At 45.3% G+C, this 24492-nt stretch overlaps 1 protein-coding gene and 1 long non-coding RNA gene across 2 annotated transcripts; both read right to left on the reverse strand.

Moving 5' to 3' along the window:
• Window positions 1–9971: 9971 nt before the first annotated feature.
• Window positions 9972–11155, reverse strand: LOC131816135 (uncharacterized). Its single transcript, XR_009347955.1, has 2 exons — window positions 10897–11155; window positions 9972–10329 (listed from the first exon to the last, which is right to left on the reverse strand). It is a non-coding gene; the product is annotated as an uncharacterized LOC131816135 (long non-coding RNA).
• A 7918-nt stretch (window positions 11156–19073) lies between these two features.
• Window positions 19074–20955, reverse strand: CCL4 (C-C motif chemokine ligand 4). The gene is made up of 3 exons (XM_059149684.1): window positions 20650–20955; window positions 20024–20138; window positions 19074–19457 (listed from the first exon to the last, which is right to left on the reverse strand). Exons 1-3 carry the CDS (start codon window positions 20723–20725, stop codon window positions 19370–19372), a joined length of 279 nt encoding a protein of 92 aa, XP_059005667.1. The 5' UTR covers window positions 20726–20955; the 3' UTR covers window positions 19074–19369.
• Window positions 20956–24492: the final 3537 nt, after the last annotated feature.

Raw genomic sequence — 24492 nt, forward strand, 5'->3', positions numbered from 1 at the left:
ATGAACCATGACAGACTGTGGACTCTGAGAAACAAACTGAAGGTTTTGGAGGAGAGGGGAGGGGGGTGAGGGGTTGGGTGAGCCTGGTGGTGGGAAGCACTGGGTGTGGTGTATAAACAATGAATGCTGAAACACTGAAAAAATAATAAAATTACACACACACACACACACACATTCACACCTACATGAAGTGTGAACTTTCTCACAGGTCCTGTGGGGTTTGTGCTCAGAGTGTCCTGAAATGAAATATGTTTTCCAATTTTGTGTCCAGCGCTCCCAACCTGAGCCACTCATGATCTCCACATTCCTCTCCAAACAGTTCATGTCCCATATATGCCCTACACGTGGAGGTCTGGTGAAATGATCATTTGGGGGAGGGAAGAAAGAGGCTGGAAATAAGCCAATATTCTGTGTAAACTGGGGGGAGCTATTAAGTGTAAAGGTAGACAGGTTTTTTTTTTAATTTTTTAATTTTTTAATAAACATTTAATATATTATTACCCCCAGGGGTACAGGTCTGTGAATTGCCAGGTTTTCACACTTCACAACACTCACCATAGCACATACCTTCCCCAGTGTCCATAACCCCACCACCCTGGACAGGTTTTTATTGGTTTATTGGTTCTACGGGCATTGTTTTTCATATTCTCAATCACTTAGCAATGAGTGGGAATAAGGCTCTTGGTTCATTCCACCAAGAGAAAGGCTCTTTCAGGATCTGTGATTTATTTTATTCCCCTCAAAGTCAAGGGCTCATTTGCAATTAAAAAAGCAGACTTTGGGGCGCCTGGGTGGCTCAGTGGGTTAAAGCCTCTGCCTTCTGTTCAGGTCATGATCTCAGAGTCCTGAGATCCTGCCCCGCATCGCTCTCTGCTCAGCGGGGAGCCTGCTTCTTCCCTCTCTCTCTACCTGCCTCTCTGCCTACTTGTGATCTCTGTCTCTGTCAAATAAATAAATAAAATCTAAAAAAATAAAAATAAGAATAAGAATAATAAATAAATAAGCAGACTTTGAAAGATGTTGCCTCCCATATGATATCTTCCTACAACAATCTATTCACAGACTTCCCAATAACCAAAACCAGAGCCAGGGAGCAGCTCAAGGAACCCCAAAGCTACACCTTCTCTACAGTTTGCGCCTGTGATATGGAATGGTATGCCTTGAATGTGCTCAGAAACTTGGGATTCCAAAGAAGCAAATCAAATAACCACATGATAAAGAATACTTGACCAAAAAAAGTCCTTTCCAGCATGGGTTATTTTAGTTGACTTTCTTTTCTGAAGGATGTATGGGCAGAAGGTGATGGGAGAGATTCACAGCTACCCAGCCAGACTGGAATCAGAGCCTCCAGATTCTGTGAACCTGTAACACACATTCCTGCTCTGTTAGGTGGAGCCAATCATATGTCATACACAGAACTGTGGAATGATGGGGAGTCGGGAGGTGACACAGAGAGGCTGTTGGGGGAGGCAGCCATGCCAAAGGTGGTGAAAAGCTTTGACCAATTAAAAAGTGCTGGAGGTATCACAATCCTTACTGACAAATCCTGTATCACAATCCTATACTTACAAAGTTCTAAGAATCAAAACAGTATGGAACTGGAACAAAAACAGACACATAGTAGGAGAAGAATAAATGAAACAAGATGGGATTGGGAGGGAGACAAACCATAAGTGACTCTTAATCTCACAAAACAAACTGAGGGTTGCTGGGGGGAGGAGGGGTTGAGAGAAGGGGGGTGGGATTATGGACATTGGGGAGGGTATGTGCTTTGGTGAGTGCTGTGAAGCGTGTAAACCGGGCGATTCACAGACCTGTACCCCTGGGGATAAAAATATATTATATGTTTATAAAAAATTTAAAAATTTTAAAAAAACGAGACACATAGATCAATGGAATAGAACAGAGTTCAGAAATAAGCCCATGATTTTATGGCCCATTAATCTATAATCAAAAAGACAAGACTGTACAATGGAGAAAAGATAAGCTCTTTAACAAATGGTATTGGGAAAACTGGCCAGCTATGGGCAAAGAAATGAAACCACTTTCTTACACCATACACAAAAATAAACTCAAAATGGATTAAAGACCTAAATGTGAGATCCGAAACCATAACATTCCTAGAAGAAAACATAGGTAGTAATTTCTTTGACGTTGGTAATAGGAGCATTTTTCTAGATATGTCTCATTTGGTGAAGGGGGAGGAAAAAAAGCAAAATTAAACTATTGGAACTACACCAAAATAAAAAGCTTTGTGCCGTGAAGAAAACCATCAACAAAACAAAAAGGCAACCTACTGAACGGGAGAAGATATTTGCAAATGATTTCTCTAATAAGGAGTTAATATCCAAAATACATAAAGAACTTTAACAACTGAACACCAAAAATAACCCCAAATCATCCAGTTAAAAAAAAAAATGGGCAGAGGATCTGAGTAGACAGTTTTCCAAAACAAACATACAGAGCTGGCCAGCAAACACAAGAAAAGATGTTCATCACTCATCACCACGGAATTGTAAATTACCACCACAATGAGATTGTGACCTCAGACCTGTCAGAATGGCTAAAATCAAAAACACAAGAAGTAAATTGTTAGAAGGTGGAGGGGAGACAGTAAAGTCTCCTCCAAACTGGGAGGGCACTTTGAGACCAGAAAATGAAGCAAGTTTATGAAGATATAGTTTTTCAGGTTTGTAAAGTTTATGAAGATATTCTAAAGCCGGAAGTGATTGTAAATTGAGATGGTACTTTGTGTACGGGCCTGTGTGCAGCGAGAGTTAGTTATGTTCCCCTAATGTATATGGCTCCCCAAATCTGGGTGACCGCAGAGTCAGCTAAGCCTTTATGCACAGCCTTTCTATAGAGTGAATAAGTAACAGGTGTTTTAATTCTGCGAAGGTCCTCTTGAGGGCGCTGGCACTAGTCTGACTCAGCTTCAAAGCTGTCCAGTCTCTGTGTCTTTCTGTCCCATATTTTCAATTCCCAGAAGGGGAAAAGCGTCCGATTGATCAAAGATCTCAATCTGGATCATTCAGCTAATGTCAAGGAGGCAGCCTTGAGTGGAGGAGCCTGGGCTTGAGAGGACAGCCTTTGGGGAGTTGCTCTGGTCTTCTGTTAGCTTCTACCTTGACTTGTGGTCATCTGGAAAGGATTCCAGGGACATGTGTGGGTTCTAGCCATACTGCCTCCGGCCCCTATAGGGACCAACCACACTTTTGCTAAAAGGTATCTCTTTTCCTCTGCTACTCCTAACAGGCCACATATCTTTAAGCTCAAGGTTCTAAGACTTACCTATCCTGGAAAGCAGAAAGAGGTCATATCTTATTTAGATCCACATCTGGCTGTCAGGCTGCCCCGATTTCACACCCATTTACCCGCGTTCCATCTCCTTAGTCTTGCCTGCATATTTTCAGCCGTCCCTAAGGTGTCCGTGTGTGTTCACCAAGCCCACTCATGGCCTTCTCATATGGCCTCCGTGGTGTGCTCTGGTCTCCGCAAAGCCAGTTGAGCCTGGAGGCCTGTGACTGCCCCCATTGTCAGTGTCCTCGTGGGCAGGCCACCCTGTGCAACAGAACACTCTCTCCAAGTTGTTCCAAAGCTAGAAATCCCCCAGGTACCAAATGGTGCCTTGTTTCCATTAGTCTTCCCTTGGTCACACCACGTTCCGGATAGCAGTGGAGAGACTGCCTCTCACTTCCCAAGCTCAAAAGTCCTGTGAAATATTGAGTAGAGAGGACAGGTAGAAAGCGAGTTCCTGCATCTCTCCCACCTGTCTCTGACATGGCCAACCCAGACTTTCTAGCAGCATCTTCCACCTGATTCATGTAGACCATCTCCTAGGAAAGCACGGCTGGGACTTGTCAGACCAGGCAGTCGGGGGCTCCACTGGGTGTCATCTAGCCTTAAGAGAATGAGGAGTGGCCTGGGACAGGCTCACCCCGAGGGAGAGAAAGGGACTAGAGAATTCAGAACAGTAAAACTAGGCTGTGGTTGCCAGAGGGGAAGGCAATCCATCTGGCTTGGGGACCATAACCTAGATCTGTCCCCAGTCCTTATAGATTATGCCCAAGCCTGTGGGACCATGGGACTGTGAGGGAAAAAAAGCAACACAAAACCCTCAGCCTCTGGTTTCTACTTCCTTCTGCCCTTCGAAGGTTAATTGGCAGCTCTTACCTGTGATCTCTCGGCCTTGGGGAAACTCCAGTTCCTTGCTTAGAGAAGACAACATGTCTACTCTGTTGTTTAAAGTCTTGGTTCCTTGAAGCTGAAGCAGGACTGAAGGATGCTGACCTCACCCATGCCTGCAGAGCAGGGCCAGAAGGTGCCTCTGGAAGCTAAGCCCCGCAGGCACCTGGCCAAGGATAACACACACCCGTGGGTTCCGCCTTCCCAAACAAGCTCTTTGCACCAACAGCAATAGCCTTCCCCAATCAGCAGGCAAGGCTGCCAACAGTTAAGAGCTGCTGCGAGCAAACGGAAGACCACGGAGTAGGGTGAGCAGAGCTAAGCTCTAGGGATCCCCTTATCCACACCCAGAACGGCATGGGCTTCACCTCGTTGTGCCAACCCAACCATGGCACCATATTGAGCACCTCCAAGTCCCAGATCAGGACGCGGACACGGCTCGACTGGTTCAGAACTACTGAGGAACTTAGTTGCAGGGCTGGGAAGAGATACACTAGTTCTGTCTAACTTCTCAGGTCACGCTGTTTCTTCCGTACCACCTCTTGCCTTTTCCTCTACTGCTCATCCCCACCCAGGCTCAGGAGCACTTCTCCACCCTGTTCCCGCCTCCAGAGGGACCACTGTTGTAATTTCTTGAGTTTCCCTCTAGAGATAGTTTCCTCTCTCTCTCTCTCTCTCTCTCTCTGTACCCAATAATATTATGAAAATGTTTTAATTTAATGCTTGGATTAATGTCAAGGTCATTTGGAATGTATATTTGGGCAGATACGTATTTGGTTAAATTCAAGATACATACCTGAGCTGTTTTCTGATCTTCTGATCAGACAACTTTTTTTCAATCCCCTTTATTCCTTATGGACCTTATGGCATATAATTGTATACTAATTGGAGAGATGAGCAATTAAATGCTTGCATTTCCTAATAACAAGAGACTTTCTTTTTTTCTTTTTTTAAGTAGGGTCCACACCCAGTGTGGGGCTGGAACTCATGATCCAGAGATCAGGAATCCCACGCTCCACCAACTGAGCCAGCCAGGTGCCCCAGGAGTCATTTTTAAGGGTACACATGGTTCCATATCTATTCATCAGGAACTTACCCTCAGTCACAGTCATCTGCATGTCCTTCCTTTGATACATTTTGGCAGAACATGATTTGGTGGGGAGAAAGCAACAGTTGTGAATTTTGCATTCTCTCAAAAGAGTGCAACCATTCTTCCGTAACTTAGTCTCTCAGAAATAGTAGATGGATTGCTATATTGTACTTGCATTTGAAATTTCTCACTCTGGGGGCACCTGGGTGGCTCAGTGGGTTAAGCCTCTGCCTTCGGTTCAGGTCATGACCTCAGGGTCCTGGGATTGAGCCCCACATCGGGCTCTCTGCTCAACAGGGAGCCTGCCCCCCCCCCGCCTCTCTGCCTCCTTGTGGTCTCTGTCTGTCAAATAAATAAATAAAATCTTAAAAAAAAAAAAAAGAAATTCCTCACTCTGTGTTTACTCTGGGCATTTATCTCTCATCAGCCCGTAACATGGTAACATTGATTGGTGCAAGTAATGTAATACTCGTGTCATCTGATTTCATTCCCTTGTGCTGTGGACATTAGTATTCAATCTAAAGGGATACCATTATGTCAAGGGCTCTGGTCTTGTTTTACATTTGTTTCATATTACAGCAGATCTCTTTTTGTAGAGCAGACCTTTTTATTTTGTTGGTGCTAACTAGAATGAAATAAGCAAATATGAGGCTGATATTAATGTAACCTTTTTTTATTTTACAAATAATCATTGTATAAATGTTGAAAACTTTGGAAATGTATAAGGAGGAAAATAAAAATCATCCAACCTAAATAGACGTTTCTCCAAGGAAGACATACAGATGGCCAACAGGTACTTGAAAAGGGACTCAATATCACTAGTCATCAGGAAAATACAGATCAAAACCACAATGCGATATTGTCTCACACCCATTAGAAGGTCTATTATCAAAAAAGAAATGAACAACAACAACAAAAAAGATGACAGGTGTTGGGGAGGATGTGGAAAAAAGAAATCCTTAAAAATTGTTGGTGAGAATGTAAACTGGAATGGCCACAGTGGAAAACAGTATGGGGTTCCTCAAAAAATTAAAAATAGAACTACCATATGATTCAGTGATCCAACTTCTGAGTATACAGCCAAAAAGAAAGGGAAGTGGTACCTTGAAGAACTATCCGCACTCTTATGTTCTTTGCAGCGTTATTCACAATAACCAAGATAGGAAACAACCAAAGTGTCTGTCTATAGATGAATGGATAAAGAGGTCACACACACACACACACACACACACCCCAATATTATTTAGATGTGATCGCTTTTTTATAGAATTTGTTATTTAAATCTTTTTGCAAGGGAAAGGGAAGGATTAGAACATGCTACCAGAGCTAAAAAATCTGGGTATTCATTTGTGTAATAATGTAACTATGATATGGTAAACTAGATGTGATTTCCTGAAATCATATCTTTCTGCATTTTTCTGCATCTAGACTAAGGGTCAACATGTTTTCTGTAAAGGACAGGCAGTAAGTATTTTAGGCTTTACAGGTCATTTTCTCTGTCCCAACTACTCAGCTCTAATGCTGTAGGGCAAGAGCAGCCAGAGACGATGTATAAACTGGTAAGTATGGTTATATTCAAATAAAATTCCATATAATTTCACTTGTCACTCAATATCATTCATGTCAAGTGTAAAGACTAGTTATAGCTCGTGGGCTATACACAGAACCAGATGGGGGCTAGATTTGGCCTACGGGCTGGAGTTGATGGATCCCTGATCCAAACTATCTGAAAACAAATAAAAAAATCAAAGTTGTCATTGTCTGTCAATATTTTGGCAGTTTAAAAATAAAGCTATTTTGAATAAAGAGTCTGAAAACGTGTTTTAAGAGAAAAAAGTCCATACTTGCTTTCAGGTATTCTTCCGTTTGTCTGCCTCTCCTCCCTCCCGAAGAGCTTCCCATGGCCTTGGCCATGGCTGAATCCCTGCAGGCTGCTCAGTCCGGTGTGGCAAGTTCACACCAAGAGCTGTTCAGAATCAGATGCCCTTGGACACCTGGACAGAAAGTGAAAATCCAGTCTGCGTGGCAAAGGTCAGAGTCAGAAAGGGGGACCACAGAAGGATACCCCAGGTCTCAGCAGGGCCAAGCAGAATCCTTGTCAGGAGTGCACAGGGATGACAGGGGGGGTGGGGCGGGGCGGATCACATCCTGGTTCTAGAGTCATTGTGTAGTTGACCCAGACTCTTGTTTTTGCCAGGGCTTTTTTGGAAGACGCAAATTTGATTCAGCAGCTCAGTCCCTGAGCCCAGACTTGGTGCTCACTAAGGCCACCCTCCATCTCCCTCCTCCCCTGTGGAGACTGAGCTGAGAGTTCTACTGGTCCCCAGAACAAACACTGTGGACCCACTCACACTTAGAGACTCAGAGTGATACCCAGATGTAAGGACAGAGGAAGGAACTCGAGAGAGACGCCTCACCTTGTCCTCTCAGAGTCGTCAGAATTATTTTCAGGGCTCCACGGGCATGCATCTTAACATTTTATGCTACTTACGATACCACTAGTCCAGAGAGGACCCCTTGGAAACATTAAATAGTGAAAAATTCCATTCCAATTAGATGATGCCAGCACAGTCCTATTCTGGATTAGGGATTTTAAGATAAAGATTTTCTGTATAAAGCTTTACCCCTTGGAAACTTTAGTGCTTGAGTAATTGAAATAGAGCATTTCTCCCAGGGTGGTAGTTCCAAAGATAAAGAACAACCAGGAAAACTTGTGGAAGAGCCTGCACTTTTGTGACCTGGAGGGTGTGCGATGTACCTTTGTTGGGGGTGGCGGGGAGGGGATAGCCAGATACCTTTCCATCTACATGACCATCATTGCTGCTGACATAAAACACATATTTACCATGACTCTTGCCCCATTTAGGCACCTATCACAGAGCCCCACTCACACACTGAGTGGGCTGTTTAAGATGTTCCAGAATCTGTCTTGATCCTCCTTTTATAGATTTCTCTCTGCCACTACCCCCAGCAAGTCTCCGCTCCTTCCTGTGCTCTAAACCCCCATCGCTTTGGGACATCTGGGGCCACGTCCTGCTGCTCCTTCTGTGCGGTTCACTCTTCTTTATTCTCTGTTAAATCCTGCTCCCTGTCAAAATCTAGCTCAGACTATTACCACCTTTCTGAAGACACTGCATGCCAGTTTCCATGCTAGGATACTGATGACTTCAGTTGCCTTCAGCTTCCAACTAGACCTGTTTATGAAGAGTAATGATACCTGTTTATGTCATTTCCCTGAGCATACCTAGCCTGGGTTCACTTCTGACACCAGTGTTCACACAAATTAATACTTGCTAATGCAAGCCAAAGAACCAATTCTGACCAACTTGAGAGAGCAGGAATTTTGGAAAGATATTATTAGGCAGCTCACAGAAACAGCAGGAAAGACTGGGGAAGCAGGCTCAGGAAAGTATCAGGAGCTGAAATAAGGCAAGTAACAACAACACAACCATGCACGGGTCACAGCAACAGTGTGGTTAGGATGTCGCTGGCACCTCTGCTGTTGTGAATTGTTCCCAATGACCCCTAAGTCTTAGTGTCACTCCCTATAAATCCACATGGTCAGAAAGAAGCATCCTAATTCCAAGCCCTACATCCAGGAAGTAGAGAGAGACTGTGTCTAGCTCATATAAATCTCCATGGAGTTTCCCCCCAAATAAAAGAGGGGGTTGAAGCAGTTGAGAAAAATGAGAATTTCCCAAAATAACACAAATAGCTTTCTAGGGTCTTCAGAACCAACTGGAAATGTACATGGAAATTGGAGGATGCTATTCTTAAGTATCTTAGCAGGGGAGGGTCATACCTTGGCATTCAGAATGACAGATAAGAGGTGAGATTGTTGAAAATATTTTAAGGGTATACTCATGAACCCCCATAAATGACCAAATGAGACCGGAGCACAGAGACGTTTGGGACACCAGTGCTAATACACCCTTATTGAGATGCACAGGCTGATGAGTCCATTGGACACCGAGGTTATAAGATTATACTATATGGGAATCAAGATCAGGGAAGACCGAGACAAGCAGATATGGGAGACATAACTCAGCAGGCTAAGTTGTAGAATCTAGACAGAAGGAGGTAAACTCTGGGGGATGGAACAGTCAGTTCAAAACATCTTCCTTTTGTCTGGGCTTCTCTGGGAGACGTAGGTTTATCTTCTTCTTAGATAACATCAGAAACAAAGGCTGTACCCCCAGAGCCTACCTCCTAACTGTATCATTACTCTTCATCACTCCAGGCAGGAGCTGGCACTTTCCATCTCAAAGCCACTTAAAGTCCCATGCCTCAAGGGTCAGGGTCACTTTCCTGGGTTCAGGCATCCAGTCCTGCTAGACACCAGTGCGTTCCCTTAGAATGGAATATTTCCACACTTGCTCCTTCCCCGGCTCCTTCTGAGTCTTGCCCTAAGAAAGGCTGTTCCAATAAGCCTGCTAGTGCTACCTGGTCATTCATTTTTATGCTTGACCAAATTCATATTTCCAGGATGTTGCAGAAAATATTATTGTGCCATTTGCTCTGCCTGAAGTCAAGATGTGGAAGGAGGAAAGGAACTAGCAGGGACAGCCTTCCCCTGACCTGTTGGTATTCTGAGGGCCTTGTATTCATGGACTCCCTGCCTGTGCACACTTAGAGTCCTGCTAACCCATCGGGCGTCCACCACGAGGCCCAGAAAGGAAGAATAATGCAGCCAGGATAATGCCACAGGTACAGTTTATTTTGGACACAAGCTCTTTAGAAAGCAGTCCCTCCACCACTTTAGATATTCTACTTCCAGGGCTAAAATCCCAGGGATGGGTGTTAGCCAGGAATGGACTCTGGGAGAGTCCTCTTAGTGCCAAGCATCAGATTCGTGGATTCACGAGAAATCTCCTGGTGCTGGGATCCAGGCATGCTTAACGAATGTTAAGGGACAGGATACTTGCAGACGTGACCGCATCCATTGCTGCAGCATTTCATCCCCCTGGGACACGACTGATCTCCCGAGCACATTTCAGCGCAAATCCCAAAGACTCCTTCGGGCACCTCTGGGCAGACACTGGCTCTTTCTTGCCCTGCAACATACAATGGCATCTGTGGGGTCTGGAGAGGTTACTAAGACCGAAGCTCTCATGGCCAGTTCTTCCTTCATGTTCCTGATGCCCGCCCCCTTCAACCTCGGTGGCTACATGCTCACTCTTAGGCCCCCATTTTACAGCTTGGCCCTAGGGAAAATGTTCTCCCCGCTCCAAAGGCTGCACAGTCCCAGTGGGCAAGAAACTGGCACTGTCATAACCCTCTTTATTCCACTTCATTAGAAAATCTCCGATCACAGATAGCCCCCTCCCTACCTCTCACCTACACCGTGTTCATCCCCGAACTACTCCTTTGTGGCATCCCCATCCAGGCACGTCTCCCAGCTAGAGAGAAGCCCCTTCGAATCAGACCCAACCCAATCGGATAAGAAGAATGAGAAATGCAGGATGACTGTTCCTGTAAGCCAAAGGAAACAGGTCTGATGAATGCCCCATCTCCATTCTATAGCAGACACACTGCCTGCTTCTGTGCCAAACCGTTCCTGGGTTGGAAGCTGGGCTCTGGGTCTTCTCTGCTTTCGGGTAGAATCCCCTCAGCATCCTCACCTCTGAAGGGAGGTCTCCAAGCGCAGGTCAGCTCCACTCCCACGGAGACGAAAGCCATCAGAACAAGGACTGCACCTGTCTTCATGCTGCCTTTGATGTGATGCACTCAAGGAACTCAGCTCTAATTTCTATGGTCAGGGTCAGCAGAAGGGAGGGCGGGGCTGGAGGCAGTAGAGCAAGACAAGTCTGTGGAAAGGTAAGCTGTCTAGGGACTGTCCCCTGCTACTCTAGTTCCTTCATTCTGTTTCACAACCGGTTTCCCTCCTGGTTAGGGGGTGGTTTCTTAGAGATGCAAATGCAAAAGGAAAGCTTAGCACACCTTTTAGGCCTCTGTTCATTGTTCTGTTACAACTTGGCACTGGTTTTCCTGGTGACCTTAGAAACTGGGGCCAAAGAAAACAATTGTGAAATTCAGAACTTCAGAGTGAGACCTTGAACTATGAGGGCATGAGGAATTATATGCCTGGGCCCATCTGGGGCCCCTGGGAATCCAGATATAGCTAAATGCTTCCTTCCGGGACAGATGGTTGAATGTGTGTTTTGCAGCTACATCTAGGGCTGAGATCCCTGAACAGGTATGAAAGGTGAGACACCCATTCACCCCAAGGTGAAATCAATGTTCAAAGATCCCAGCTGGCCAGGCCCTTGGGGGTTGAGAGATAGGATCCATCCTGAGTGTCGGTGGCCTCTGACATCTTCTGGTCGGGAAGCAGAGGCTCTTTGAGAGAGGGCTGTGGGGGTGAGCAGGGTGAGCCGAACACAGGACAGTACTAAGTGTTCAAAGGGGTTGGAGTAAGAGATCTGCCCTCTTTTCTACACCATTTACAGGATCTCAGAGAAAGGGGCACAGGGGTAAAACCCCAATGACTGTGGGAATGAAGACAAAATCTGCTTTGTCCTTTGTCCTTGGTGGTCAGAGGTGGGACTGGCACCTCCTGGCCGCCTCTGGGGAGGCCTGGATGAGGAACCCTATGATCAGAGAAATACTAAGCCAGCCCAGAGTCAGAGGAGGGCTCTCACACCCAGCTCACACCCAGCATCTCATAATCTTTGGATGCCCAACGGGTGCAAACATCAGGAACGACTCTTCAGTCTGGAGGAGGGACAGGGAACCTGGAGAGGACAGAGCAGCTCATTACAGGGCAGAGATCAATGGACCTGGGCAGCACAGAGCACAGAAAGAGCAAGCCCAGATCCAGTCCCTAGGGGGCTGGCCAGATCCCAGGCTGCTGGTTGTGTGGCCTGGGTGAGTGTCCAGAGCCCGGCCAGACAACCTTAAAGAACTTGCAGCAGAAGCCTCCAGTATGCTGGTGGCAAGTGGAGGACTCTCTTTTCTCCTCTAAAAGGGACCTGAACATGACTCTAATCATCTACCAACATAATCTTTGAAAGTTCATTTTTACGGAACAAACACATGCATTAGTGCTTGCGATCAATGAGTCAGACCATCAGATATATCTAGAGTAACCCTCCAGGAGCTACTCAAATGTTAGCAGTTTGTTGTGTATTTTTCTGAGGTCTTCATCTATGCTTTTATAAACACACATATGTGTATAAACAAATACATCATTTTTTGGCAGAAATAAAGTTATACATATTATTTCACTTTGCCATGATGTCTTAGAGAGCTTCTAGGTATCTTTTTTTCACTATCTAAAATTCTATTAATCATGATACGCTCTAGTTCCATCCATGTTGTTGCAAATGGCAAGATTTCATTTCTTTTGATGGCTGCATAGTATTCCATTGTGTATATATACCACATCTTCTTGATCCATTCATCTGTTGATGGACATCTAGGTTCTTTCCATAGTTTGGCTATTTGGTGAGTGCTGTGAAGTGTGTAAACCTGGTGATTCACAGACCTGTACCCCTGGGGATAAAAATATATGTTTATAAAAAATAAAATAATAAAATTCTATTAATGAATGGTTCATAATTTATTTAACCAAGATTCAATTGTTGAACAGTTAAATGGTTTTTGGTGGAGTTGGGTTTTTTTTATTAATTTATTTTTTATTTATTTTCAGCATAACAGTATTCATTATTTTTGCACCACACCCAGGAGTTGGGCTTTTTTTCTGGTTATTATAAACAATGTGCTACTTATATACATCATACACTTTATATGTACTTCTTTGCTTATATATGTCAGTATTTCCCTCAGATTAGTTGCCTAAGCATGGAAATACAAAAGCTTCATTTCCTGTAGGTTTGGAAGATGTTGCCAGATTGTCCTCCTAAAAGACCACACAACTTACACTCCTCCCATAATGGAAGAGACATCGATTCCTCCCAAACTAACCCAATACATTTGTAATCTTCCTTCCTCAAATTAAATTTTTTAAAGAATTTATTTATTTATTTGAGAGAGCATGAGCAAGGAGGGGGAGAGAGAGAATCTTAAGCAGACTCCACACTGAGCGCAGAGCCCAATGTGGGTCTCAATCTCACAACCCTGAGACCATGGCCTGGGCCAAAATCAAGAGCTGGAAGCATAAGTGACGGGGCCACCGATGTGCCTCTTCAAGTTAAATATTTAATGGACTGTTTCGAGCTGTGTTCCTATACCCCCCATTGCATGTGTCCCATCTGGGAATGCAGAGCAGGAAAGTCTCACCACAGTCATGAAGAAACATTTAATTAATGGAAATTACATAAGACAATATAATCTGGTGTTGACTACTCCGAGTTTCTAGTAAGAAGCAAAGGGTAATGATGGCCTGAGACCGTTCTGCAATAGCATGCACATCAATATTGGCAGGTGCGAGGTTGCTAAGGAGGGCCTCTTCAATAATGATGGGAGGACTTGACCTTCCTTAAGCAGGACTGTTTCTCAGGCCCTGTGCTTGCTCCCTGTCCGTCTTCTCACCCATCTCACCAAAGCCTCACGAGCCTGTGGGGTTACCTCCGTTGGCATCCCTGTGTCACAAATGAAGAGTCTGAGACTCCCAGAAAGTCCCTGCTTTGCAGACACTCCAAGCCCACCACGGAATCTCCAATGGTGGGGTCCAGAAAAGCTCTCCAGATGCCTGTCATTTACATCGATGGGAGGAACACATCACCCACCTGATAAAACCTGATTTCTTTGCGACAAACAAAACAATGTCCCTACTGCTCCAGGGATGACCACAAATCTGGGGATTTAGCAAGTCCTTATGACACACTATCACTTGAAAGGGCCAGGTGCCTACAGCAGCTGTCAGACATACATAAAAAATTAAAGGAAAAGACTGAGTACAGACATTGGGAATTCTCAGAAGTCCTCAGTCTGCAAAACCCAGCCTTTTACCTGTAGCCATCAGAGTTTTATTCCTTGGTGTGTGTGTGTGTGTGTGTGTTTCAGGGTGGCAAGTGAGACCTTGGAGTATAGGCACTTCCATGTCTAGACTCCTAAATTGACTAGAATTCCATTTTTCCTGGAATTCCATATCCCAAAGAGTCATTTCTCATCCCTGCCAAATCCTTCAAACACCTAACTGCACGCTCAGCCCACCAGCCTCAGACCTTGCTCACGGTGCAGCTTTGTCCTATGGCATGACAAGCCGAGGGTGAACAGCAACACGTTTTGTTATAGGGCATAAGACTTGGCTAGGACAGAGATGAGGACATTTTAAGTCAAATGGCACAGAACCAGCCAAGGAAGTCTCTTTTCAAAAGCTCAAGGAAGAGTTTTGTGTCCAAACTGAAGTTGTCCAGCTGGCAAGAACTTTGTAAATCCAGAAGTGTAGGTGTGCCTGGATGGCTCAGTTGGTTAAGTGTCTGATTTCTTATTTCAGCTCAGGTCATGATCTCAAGGTCATGAGACTGCCTCTGCTCAGTGTGGAGTCGGCTTGGGATTCTCTCTTTCCCTTTCCCTCTGCCCTGCCCCTCACTCTTTCTCTCTCTAAAATAAATAAATAAATCTTAAAAAAAAAAAAAAAAAAGGAAGAAGAAGAAGGAGGAGGAGGAGGAGGAGGGAGTCCCCAGGCCATTCTGTTAGGATCAAGCCTGTCTTCTCCTAAAAAAAAAAAAAAAAAAAAAAAGAAGATGTTCTCTTTTCTTCTGAATGTATATAGTTCACACAATTTTCATATATCTAAAAATGAAACTATTTTTTAAAAAATTTTATTTATTCATTTGACAGACAGAGATCACAAGTAGGCAGAGAGGCAGGCAGGGGGGTGGGGGAGCAGGCTCCCTGCTGAGCAGAGAGCCCAATGTGGGGCTCGATCCCAGGGCCCTGAGATCATGACCTGAGCCGAAGGCAGAGTCTTAACCCACTGAGCCACCCAGGCTCCCCTGAAACTATTTAAAATATAGAAAATTCACTCATCAATTTGTCTCTCAATTCCTACATCTTTTTCCATTTTCCTGTCTGCATGGACTCTATGGGAACCCAAGAGGAGAGGCATTTAGAAGGGAGGACAGGGGGAGACACCTGGAAAAAAGAGAGAGGACGAAGCCCTCAGGTCTGTGCAAGGTGTGTGTGGAAAGCCACTCAGAAACACCATGTGGCCACCCCGGCTCAGCCATCAGGAAGAACTGTGGTTTCTTCCTACCATCTGTGGCTCATTTTATATCCTCGGTCACTGTTTCTGCTGGGTCAGCCCCGGGCCACCTAGGAGGAAAGTGTGTATGTCATGGGAACATAACAGAAGAGTCTGGGTTGGAGTGGAATGGGGAGAGAACCCAGAACTTGCATGAACTGGAACATGAAGAAACAGACCCCCCCAAACTGGAGAGAAATATGGGGGACGCAGACATTGCAAAAGAGTAGGTTTCTGGTCTCTACCCAGAAACCTGGTAAAATAAGTGGAAAGTCAGATACCAACTCCCTGACCTCAGGCTAAGAAAGGAAGTTTCGTGAAGAAAGGAGAAAGGAAGAACCAGTCTCTTATTGTGCAACAAGTGAAGCCCCACATTGCCCCATGGAGAGGATCCCGCCCTGTCGTCGGTAATTCCAGGCTGAAGCACTTATTCACCAGGGTATCCGGGTCTCCTGCAGCCCTCCCTGGAGCTCTGGCCTCTAATGAGCTGAATTCCTCCCTTCCAGTTTGCGCAGGGGCAGGGAAGTGTGGGGAGAAGGGCTCCCTGTGAGAGAGGAGACCCAGATTCTGGCCCGAACTCTGCCCTCTCTAATGGTGAAAAAAAGAAACAAATTGCGGCTCCGCTCTGGGCTTCATTTGACAAATAAGAGGATGGACTCCTTCAGATAGGAATCCAAAACCCCTCTCCTCCCACTGATACCCCCAGAAGGCCACTCAAGAAGAGGCAGGCTTCCTCTTAACCTAGCTGGCAGGTTTGTACCCTTGGTGAAGTTTCAGCCTTCGCGTTTAGCTGCTACAGCAGACCCTCCTCTGGAGATGCCTCACTTCATTATAATACATTGCCTTGGAATGTGTCCACTTCACCCTGAGTTTCTCCTGCAGGGAAGTTGGTCTCATCTTCTAGAATGTTCCATTCCCTTCCGCACTGAGGAGGGAGTGACTTGTCGGTTGGTGATTATATCAGTTTTCTATTGCTGCTGTAACAAATTAATACCAACTTGTATCCCTGAAACAATGCTCATATATTCTCTTAAAGCTCTGGAGTTCAGAAATCCAAATGTTTCCCTAAGTGGAAATCAAGGGAATCAACAAGGACTGCACTCCACCCAGAGGCTCCAGGGGAAAGCCATTTCCTTGCTTTTTCCAGCTTCTAGAACTGCACTCTTGCATCACTTGACTCGTGGGCTCTTCCTCCATCTTCAAAGCTGGCCGTGTAGCATGGGTTGTCGCATTAACTTCTTCTCTCCATAGTCAAATCTCCCTCTGCCCCCTCTTATAAAGATGCTTATGACTCCATTTAAGATCCAGTCAGATAATCTGGGAAAATCTCTCCACCTCAATGTCTTTTACTTGATCACATCTACCAAGTCGTTTTTTGCTGTATAAGGTAATCTTCACAGTTTCTGGAGATTAGGATGTGGATATCTTGGGGGCCATTCTGTCTACCATGGTGATCTATACCTTGTCTCAGGCCAGGGGATTATCCATTTTCTCTCCTAATCCCTTCCCTCAGAACAGAGTATGTGTATCTTTCACCAAAGACCACACCCTGTCTTCCAGGCTACTTCCAACCCCCTCCGTTTGCTACTTTAGGTTGTGCATTTAGGACAGGGTCATCCAATGGAACTTTCCACAATGATGGAAATGCTTTATATCTGTACTGTCCATCATGGCAGCCACAAAGCTAATAATGTAGCTAAGGAGCACTTAAACTGTGACTGGTACAACTGAAGAAATGAATTTTTAATTCTATTTAATTTTCATTAATTTTCTAAAAGATTTTATTTATTTATTTGAGAGAGAGAGTGAGAGAGAGAGAGCATGAGAGCAGAGAAGGTCAGAGGGAGAAGCAGAATCCCCATGGAGTTGGGAACCTGATGCGGGACTCGATCGCAGGACTCCGGGACCATGACGTGAGCCGAGGACAGTCGCCTAACCAACTGAGCCCCCCAGGTGCCCCTAATTTTCATTAAAATTAATAAAAATTTAAATAGCCACTTGTGGCTAGTGAAAATATATTGGACAGCTCAGGTGTAGGCAGATGAAAAGCAACAGCCAAGCCCAGTCAGGCTCTGGGATGAAGGAGGTGGCTAATGCAGGGCAAGGAAGAAAATTGGCTGTTGGCCCCAGAGAGGTACATGGGCCCAGTTCAGCTTTTGACCTGGACTAAGAACATTCAAATGATTTTTAAGGTAGCTCCTCTTCATCCACCTCACACAATGAGTCATCCTTTAAGGGACCACAGAGTCATGTCACATGGAGCAGAGAAAAGAGACTAACCTGGGATTTGGCATTGGCTAGAGTCCTCTGTCACACACTCACTGAGTAAGTCACTTCTCAGTCCCCTGCTCTGTTTCCATAAAATGAGTTGGATCAGATGATCTGAAAGGGCTCCTGAAATTTTAGTAGACTAAAATTCTATGTCCCATGGATCAAGGTTTGATTGTACATATAATTCTATTTCAGGCCTACATTCTCTCTGACCCATGTAAGAGAAGAAAAAATTTTAAGTAGTCTCCGTATCCAGCGGGGAGCCCAACATGGGGCCTGAACTCACAAACCTGAGGTCAGGACCCTGAGATCCAGAGTTGGATGCCCAACAGACTGAGCCACTAAGGCACCCCTGTAAGAGGAAGTCCTGAGTGAAGAATTAAGGAGATGAGATGTGGCTCTAGGTTACTCCTGCAACCGTCCAGAACCGGATCTGACAATCTGACATTCATTCTTCTGTCCTCATGACAATACTTCACATTTGCTTTGGCTTTTCGAGAGCTGATCACTAACTAACCTCATCCTCGTGATGACCCTAGGAGGAGAGACACGAGGCCCATTTTAAGTGAGAATGCTGAGACTCAGAGAAGGAAAGAATCTTCCAGGTGTCAGGCCCCATCATGGGTAACGTACATGTCACCTTACAAATGCCCTTCGAGGCCCCCACTTCCCAGGTGTGAAAATTGAGATCCAGGAAGGCAAGATGACTTTCCTCATGGTATGTGGGTAATAAGCTAGGCAGACCCATTTTTCTGACTCCCTCTTCCTCCCTCTACATTGTGCTGCCGCTATTTACAACGTCCCTGCAGGACACTGACCTGTAAGCCTTAGCATCACAGCTCTCCTTCTGGATCATCCTTTCATCATGCTCCCCTGAAGACCTACAAGCCTTAGCAAGTCACGTCACCTCTGTGCCTCTGTTTCCTCATATGTGAAACTGGAGATAACCAGTCCCAACTTTACAAGGGATTTCAAAATCCCATTGAAAGTGTTAAGTGAGGGCGCCTGGGTGGCTCAGTGGGTTAAGCCGCTGCCTTCGGCTCAGGTCATGATCTCAGGGTCCTGGGATCGAGTCCCGCATCGGGCCTCTGCTCAGCAGGGAGCCTGCTTCCTCCTCTCTCTCTCTCTCTGCCTGCCTCTCTGCCTACTCGTGATCTCTGTCTGTCAAATAAATAAATAAAATCTTTAAAAATAATAATAATAAAATTTAAAAAAAGAAAGTGTTAAGTGAGGTCATGTCTTCAGACCTGTTAGCCCCTAGTAAGCACTCAGCAATTGCTCATTTTTATTGTGTTTGGAAACGGTAGTTGGTCCCAGTCATAATGCAGGGCAATGCCCTTCACCCCCCAATCAAATTAAAATGCAAAGAAATGTCTATAATTTTTAAGAAGTTTTATTTTGAAAACACATGGAATCAGTTACATTTTCCACATATCTACAATAGCAGAGAAACCGTGACGGTAGGCCATCCCCATGGGGGATAAAGTGTCCTTTGGCAAAACAAATAGTAGAAATAACTTCAAATACAAAACACAGCACATAATAAGATTAAATTAAGAGAAGGAATGGGCTATTGAGAAGAGTCATGAGTGTGGAGAAGGTGTGTCTCATGAGAAGAGTCGGGCTCAGGTGAACTTCCCCTGGAGACCTCCTGCACCCAGATGTGGAGCAGCTCAGTTCAGTTCCAGATCGTCCATGTATTCCTGGACCCAGGCCTCGCTAGGGTTAGCACACACTTGTCTGCCCCTTTTGGTTTGGAATCTGTGGAACAAGGAATGGACAGATTAGAATCCCATGGATCCTTGCCTATGGTAGGTATGTATCTTCCTCTGCTTGACTAGGGCTCATGTTGGACAGCTCTAATGATGGGGAAACACTTCCTGGGGTGGTGCTAGAACTGGGCTCCTTTTAACTTCTATTCTAGATTTAGTTCCACCTCCTGGGTTGCCCAGATTAGGAACAAATGAATTTTGCAATCAGTAAGGATGCATCAACCCATTCATTCTCTCTTGCCCCCAGCAATGACTTTTCTGTGTATGGTTTAAGAAATCAGCCCACATCTCCTATCATCTTTTTTACTTTCCCTGGTTTCCTGGCTTCTGGCTAAGTTCCTCCCCCAGAAACCTCTTTCTTCTCCCTTGGATCCGACCCAGCCCTCTCCAGACTCAACAGGTGACTTCATAACTTGATCCTCTCTGACTTCTGGGAGGGCTTCAGCCCTGAGACCAGCCTCCCTACTGCTTGATTCCACATTCCCCCAAATAGATCCCCTTTTCTCACCTACCCTCACCCTTGCCTCCTAGACCAACCCTGGGCTTGATACTCACACCACGGCTGGCTGGGAGCAGAGGCTGCTGGTCTCGAAGTAATCGGCCACAAAGTTTCGAGGGAGCTTCCGCAAGGTGTAAGAGAAGCAGCAGGCGGTGGGAGGGTCTGAGCCCACTGAAAAGAAACGCAGGGGTGAGACAGAAGCTCTATAATGACCTGTTAATTCTGGCTTCTAATCATAGATATTCGGTGGCCATCTCTGTAGGATGACCAGATCCCCAAATATGGTCCCTTGTATCCAATCTCACTCACCCTAAGAAGGAGTATTATTCTGAATAGAAGAACATAAGAGAAAGGCATGAAAGAATTCTAGAAGATCGGAGCTGGACTGAGCCTCAGGGCATGTGTCTACCATCCTCCATTTTACAGATGGGGACACCAAGGCACAGAAGGAAACAGGAACTTGCTTAAATGAGTCTACTTGTTGCTATTTCTTAAGAAACCAGGAACTTGCCCATTACTTAATGTCTACCAGATTCTACATTTAACAGCAGGCTACTTGGAAATCTTCCCGTCTCCCTTTTGTCCAATCCCTAGATGCCACCGTTAGATCAGCCCGAGCTAGAAAAGTCAGCATTGCCCCCACCATGACTCTAGAAGTTAGCAGCTAGACGAGTGGACCTACTTGGTGCTGAGAGAGCTGGGGTGGAGAAGGCAGCCATGAGCACGAGGAAAGAAAGGACGGTCACGCAGAGCTTCATGGTCTTGAGAGGAGAGGTTTTCCTGGAGCTGAGACCCTCGAGTCCAGAAGCTTCAGAACCCGACTGTGTTCTGTGCTGAAACTGATCTGGGAACCCCTCTTTATAGAACTCTGAGGCCTCCGACAGAGGTGGAGGCACAGGAGGGCAAATGGAATTTCCAGGGTAGAGATGATGTCATGGTGCCAATACGGAAACTGAAGCTAGCTGACAGTGAGCAGCCCTTCACAGCTTCTCTTCCCCAGGGCGATGTCATCACTATGGGGGGGGGGGGTGGTAGTGGAGAAGAAATGGGCTGCACCATAGAGGGAAGTGGTACACCAAAGGCAGTCATCAAGGCTGTGGAGAGAATTGCAAACCCAAGAGGAAGGATGAAACATTCACACCTGCCAGAGAGGCTTGCAGATGAGAACCGTGCTGCTCCTGGGGGTCAGCACCTCCAGAAACTGGAGGCTTCACGTCAGTTTTTCCAGGGCTTCTGCAAGCCTGGCCTCAAGAAGGAAGGGGTGGCCGGGGCTCCATGTCCCATTCCTGGGACTCCTTCTGCTGAGCTGAGTGACCTTTGTACCCTGTATTTTCCTTGGGCATAAAGAGAGAGTCCAGCATTGACTGTGCAGAAGGACCAAGCAGGGCAGCTCAGGAACATTTACAACTTCTACTTAGAGATTTATGATGGGCCAGGCACTGGGCAAGCTGCCACGTACACATGACATCTAACCCCACCATACTCCCAAGCAGGACTATGATTATTCCCCTAGGGCAAGGAGGACCACACAGTAAGATTCACTATCTCCAGACCACAGAGCTGTGAAGTGGCAGTGCCAAGATTTGAACTGAGATTCATCTGATTCTAAAATCTATTTTCTTTCCACCCCATTGCTTCCAGTACAAATACAGAAAGTGACCACAAAGAAAGAAAATGTCGACCACTAGGGCCAGTGCCACGTACAAAGACATGTCTTATTAGGGCCGAAATCAAAAAGGAGTTTGGATTGGTCCATCCCAGAACAAGAGGGAAACAGAAAAGAAATAATGATTTCAGTATGTTTAGTTGACTGATAATAGAAAAGGGGATAAAGCTCAGGAAGAATTAAGTTTGGAAGACCCAAATAAAGACTGCTTCTCTAGTGTAAAAATGGGATCAGAAATACCTAGCAATAAGCTTATCCATGTTATGGATAAAATGTGTAATCCAAGCATGTGGGTGTTCCCCAGCCATCCATAGGGATGGAAACCCCTGCCTGGTTAGGCAGCTGCTGCTGACCACCTGAAGTTTACAAAGACCAAGAACACAGTAGTTCATGGTGTGGGACATGCAGGGGCAATTTCAGTGGTTGGATCAAGATCTCTGTCCACCGTCGTCTCACCCACACTGACCCATCTGCTCACCCCCGCCTCTATGGCTACCTGCCTCTGCCCTGAGAAAGAAGAATGAAGAGAGAAAGATGAGAGCCAGGCCTCCTGGGTGCTGTACAAATGTGGGCTAGGAAGGATCAGGGTAGCATTTTGGAGTACTTCAGGGCTACTAAATAAAGTTCAATGTCATCTTACTTCATCACTCCCCAACCACCACCACCTATACACTCACAAACTCTACTTCTCTTCTCCATCCTGTCCTTACGCTTTTCTTTGTGCAAGTCTTGCTTCCAACGTACCAATCTTTACCAAGTCCTCCATCTCCATCTCCAGCTCTGAGGTTCTGCGATACTTTGTCTCTCCTGGTTGATGGGACTTCATGTTCATGCATCAAGCACCTTGCCTTAAGGGAAGGAAGATATGTCTTAATGTTCCCCCAAATCTACAGACTTTGTTATTCATGGCATTTCCATTCAACTCAGTTGAGTAGTCATCTGCTGAAGGAAGCCCCAAATCTGCCCTCAGAGGTTTTAGTCTAGTGACAGTGTAGACAGTGACAGAAATAACGATGTCATGAGATGGAATAAGGTAAGCATCATATCAGAGGTAGAAACAAAATGTCAGGGAGCCAAAGGGTAGAGAAGGCCATCCCTTGGCTGTCAATGAATGGTCTCCAGTCAAGTCTAAACCCCACTGTGCACTAAGAAGGAGCACTTGACATTCAACCAATGACCCTGTCATTGGAGTCCTCTGTCTGACATGGAGTCCTCTGTCTAAATGAGTGGGGTGTGCTGATCTTCAAGCTGTGGAGGGATTACAAAGTCCTCTTCCCTGGAACAACAGGACAATGGTCATAGGTAAGAATGGGTAATTAGTCTACATTGAGCCACACAATGAATTTGACTGTTGACTTTGGCTTCCTAGCCTTGCTTTGACCTTTGGCTCATGGAGATAAAATCTTTTGTTTGTGAAGGTCCCAACAATAATGCTGTGTTCACACCAGTGAAATTCCACACCAAAAGTACAAAGGCTTCTATCAATATGTTAAGCTGAATCAATGATTTAAATGATTTAAATCTGAGATTTATGCATGGAAGTTATTTCTAAGTAATAGTCAATAGAGAATGAGAAAAAATCCTTCTCAAATACACAACAAAAAAAGGGCTCATCTTCTTTAGAGAACTTCCCCCACCTCTCTTCCAACTAAATTCTGTATCTTCCTCTATGCTCCTACAGCTCTTCCAGAGCTCCCTCCTTCATATCAACTAGAATGTATTTGGTTGTCTCCCTCTCTGCATCAAAGGGAGTTCCTTGATGCAGAAACCATGTTATGCTTATCTCTGTGTACACAGTAGGTATTCAATAGACATTTGCTTAATAGGTGTCCAGAGGCAGCCAAACTACCAGTTTTAATTGGAGGGGACGTGACAGGTAACATGGAGTTAGGATGTGAACTCCATTTAGCTAAATGAAGTACAAATAAACTGATCATTTTGAAAAACTATCCAAAATGTGGTTCCCCAACCTCAATGGGTAATTCTCTTCTTTCTTCTGCCTGCCACCCACATACCCAGTAGTTTTATCATCAAGGAAACTTTTCTAGACTCAGCTCTTTCTAGTTTAGGGTTGTAGGAGTGGCAGCAAGAGTTAACTGGTCCCACGGATCCCTGTGTCCACCTCCTCACTTCTGAGCAGGGAAACCCTTCACTTCCCCTCACTCGTGGTAACATAGAAGTTTTGCCTTTTATGCCCTTGCTAGCACTGTGCTCATAATTCCATTTTGGGCACTTTCACATCTGTCTTCTCATCTTGTCCTCCCAGCTTCCCAGGGCTACACACAGGACCACTAGCTACAGCAATAACAGGACCTTGCAGAGGTCCCGGTACTTTTGATTTCCCCCAGCAGATCCCCACTCATGGTTTTATTTGATCCCGATCTGTTTTGCCATTATGCAGATTAGGAATACAAACTCAGAGTAGTTCAAAGACTTAATCAAGGTCACACAGGATGTGTGTCAATAACCAAAGTCTTCCAACTCCTGGGTTGGAACTTCCTTTACAGGTATGACCCTCTGAGACTGTACACATAGGAAGTGCCAGAAGGTACCAGACCCTCTGAAGAGATTACAAAGCTGTTGAGGAGCAGGAAACAGAAGCAATCAATCCTGACATTCTGTGCCCACCTAGAAGGAAAGTACTGAGATGCATGAGGATTGGGGAGACCATTGGGTGTCAGGGCCAAGAACACTAGCCTCTAGGATGTGGAATGCCCAAAACTAGAGAAGTCCTTGTGAGCAAATGTTGAGACTGGACCACCAACATGAGCTAACTGTGTGATCACTTTGCCAAGACAATAAACCAATATAGGTAAATCCTTTGGTCTTGCCAATGTGGTAGTCAAGTTACTCAGGGAA

Source organism: Mustela lutreola, chromosome 15 (assembly GCF_030435805.1).
Source record: "Mustela lutreola isolate mMusLut2 chromosome 15, mMusLut2.pri, whole genome shotgun sequence".
Taxonomy (NCBI): Eukaryota; Metazoa; Chordata; class Mammalia; order Carnivora; family Mustelidae; genus Mustela; species Mustela lutreola.

What these genes read in the sequence shown, in the direction of transcription:
- CCL4 (XM_059149684.1), bottom strand. Translation starts at nt 20,725, where the DNA reads ATGAAGCTCTGCGTGACCGTCCTTTCTTTCCTCGTGCTCATGGCTGCC. An exon ending in CCCAGCTCTCTCAGCACCAA is followed by an intron (nt 20,139 to 20,649) that starts GTAGGTCCACTC and finishes GTTTCTTTTCAG; the next exon opens with TGGGCTCAGACCCTCCCACC. An exon ending in TGCTCCCAGCCAGCCGTGGT is followed by an intron (nt 19,458 to 20,023) that starts GTGAGTATCAAG and finishes CTTGTTCCACAG; the next exon opens with ATTCCAAACCAAAAGGGGCA.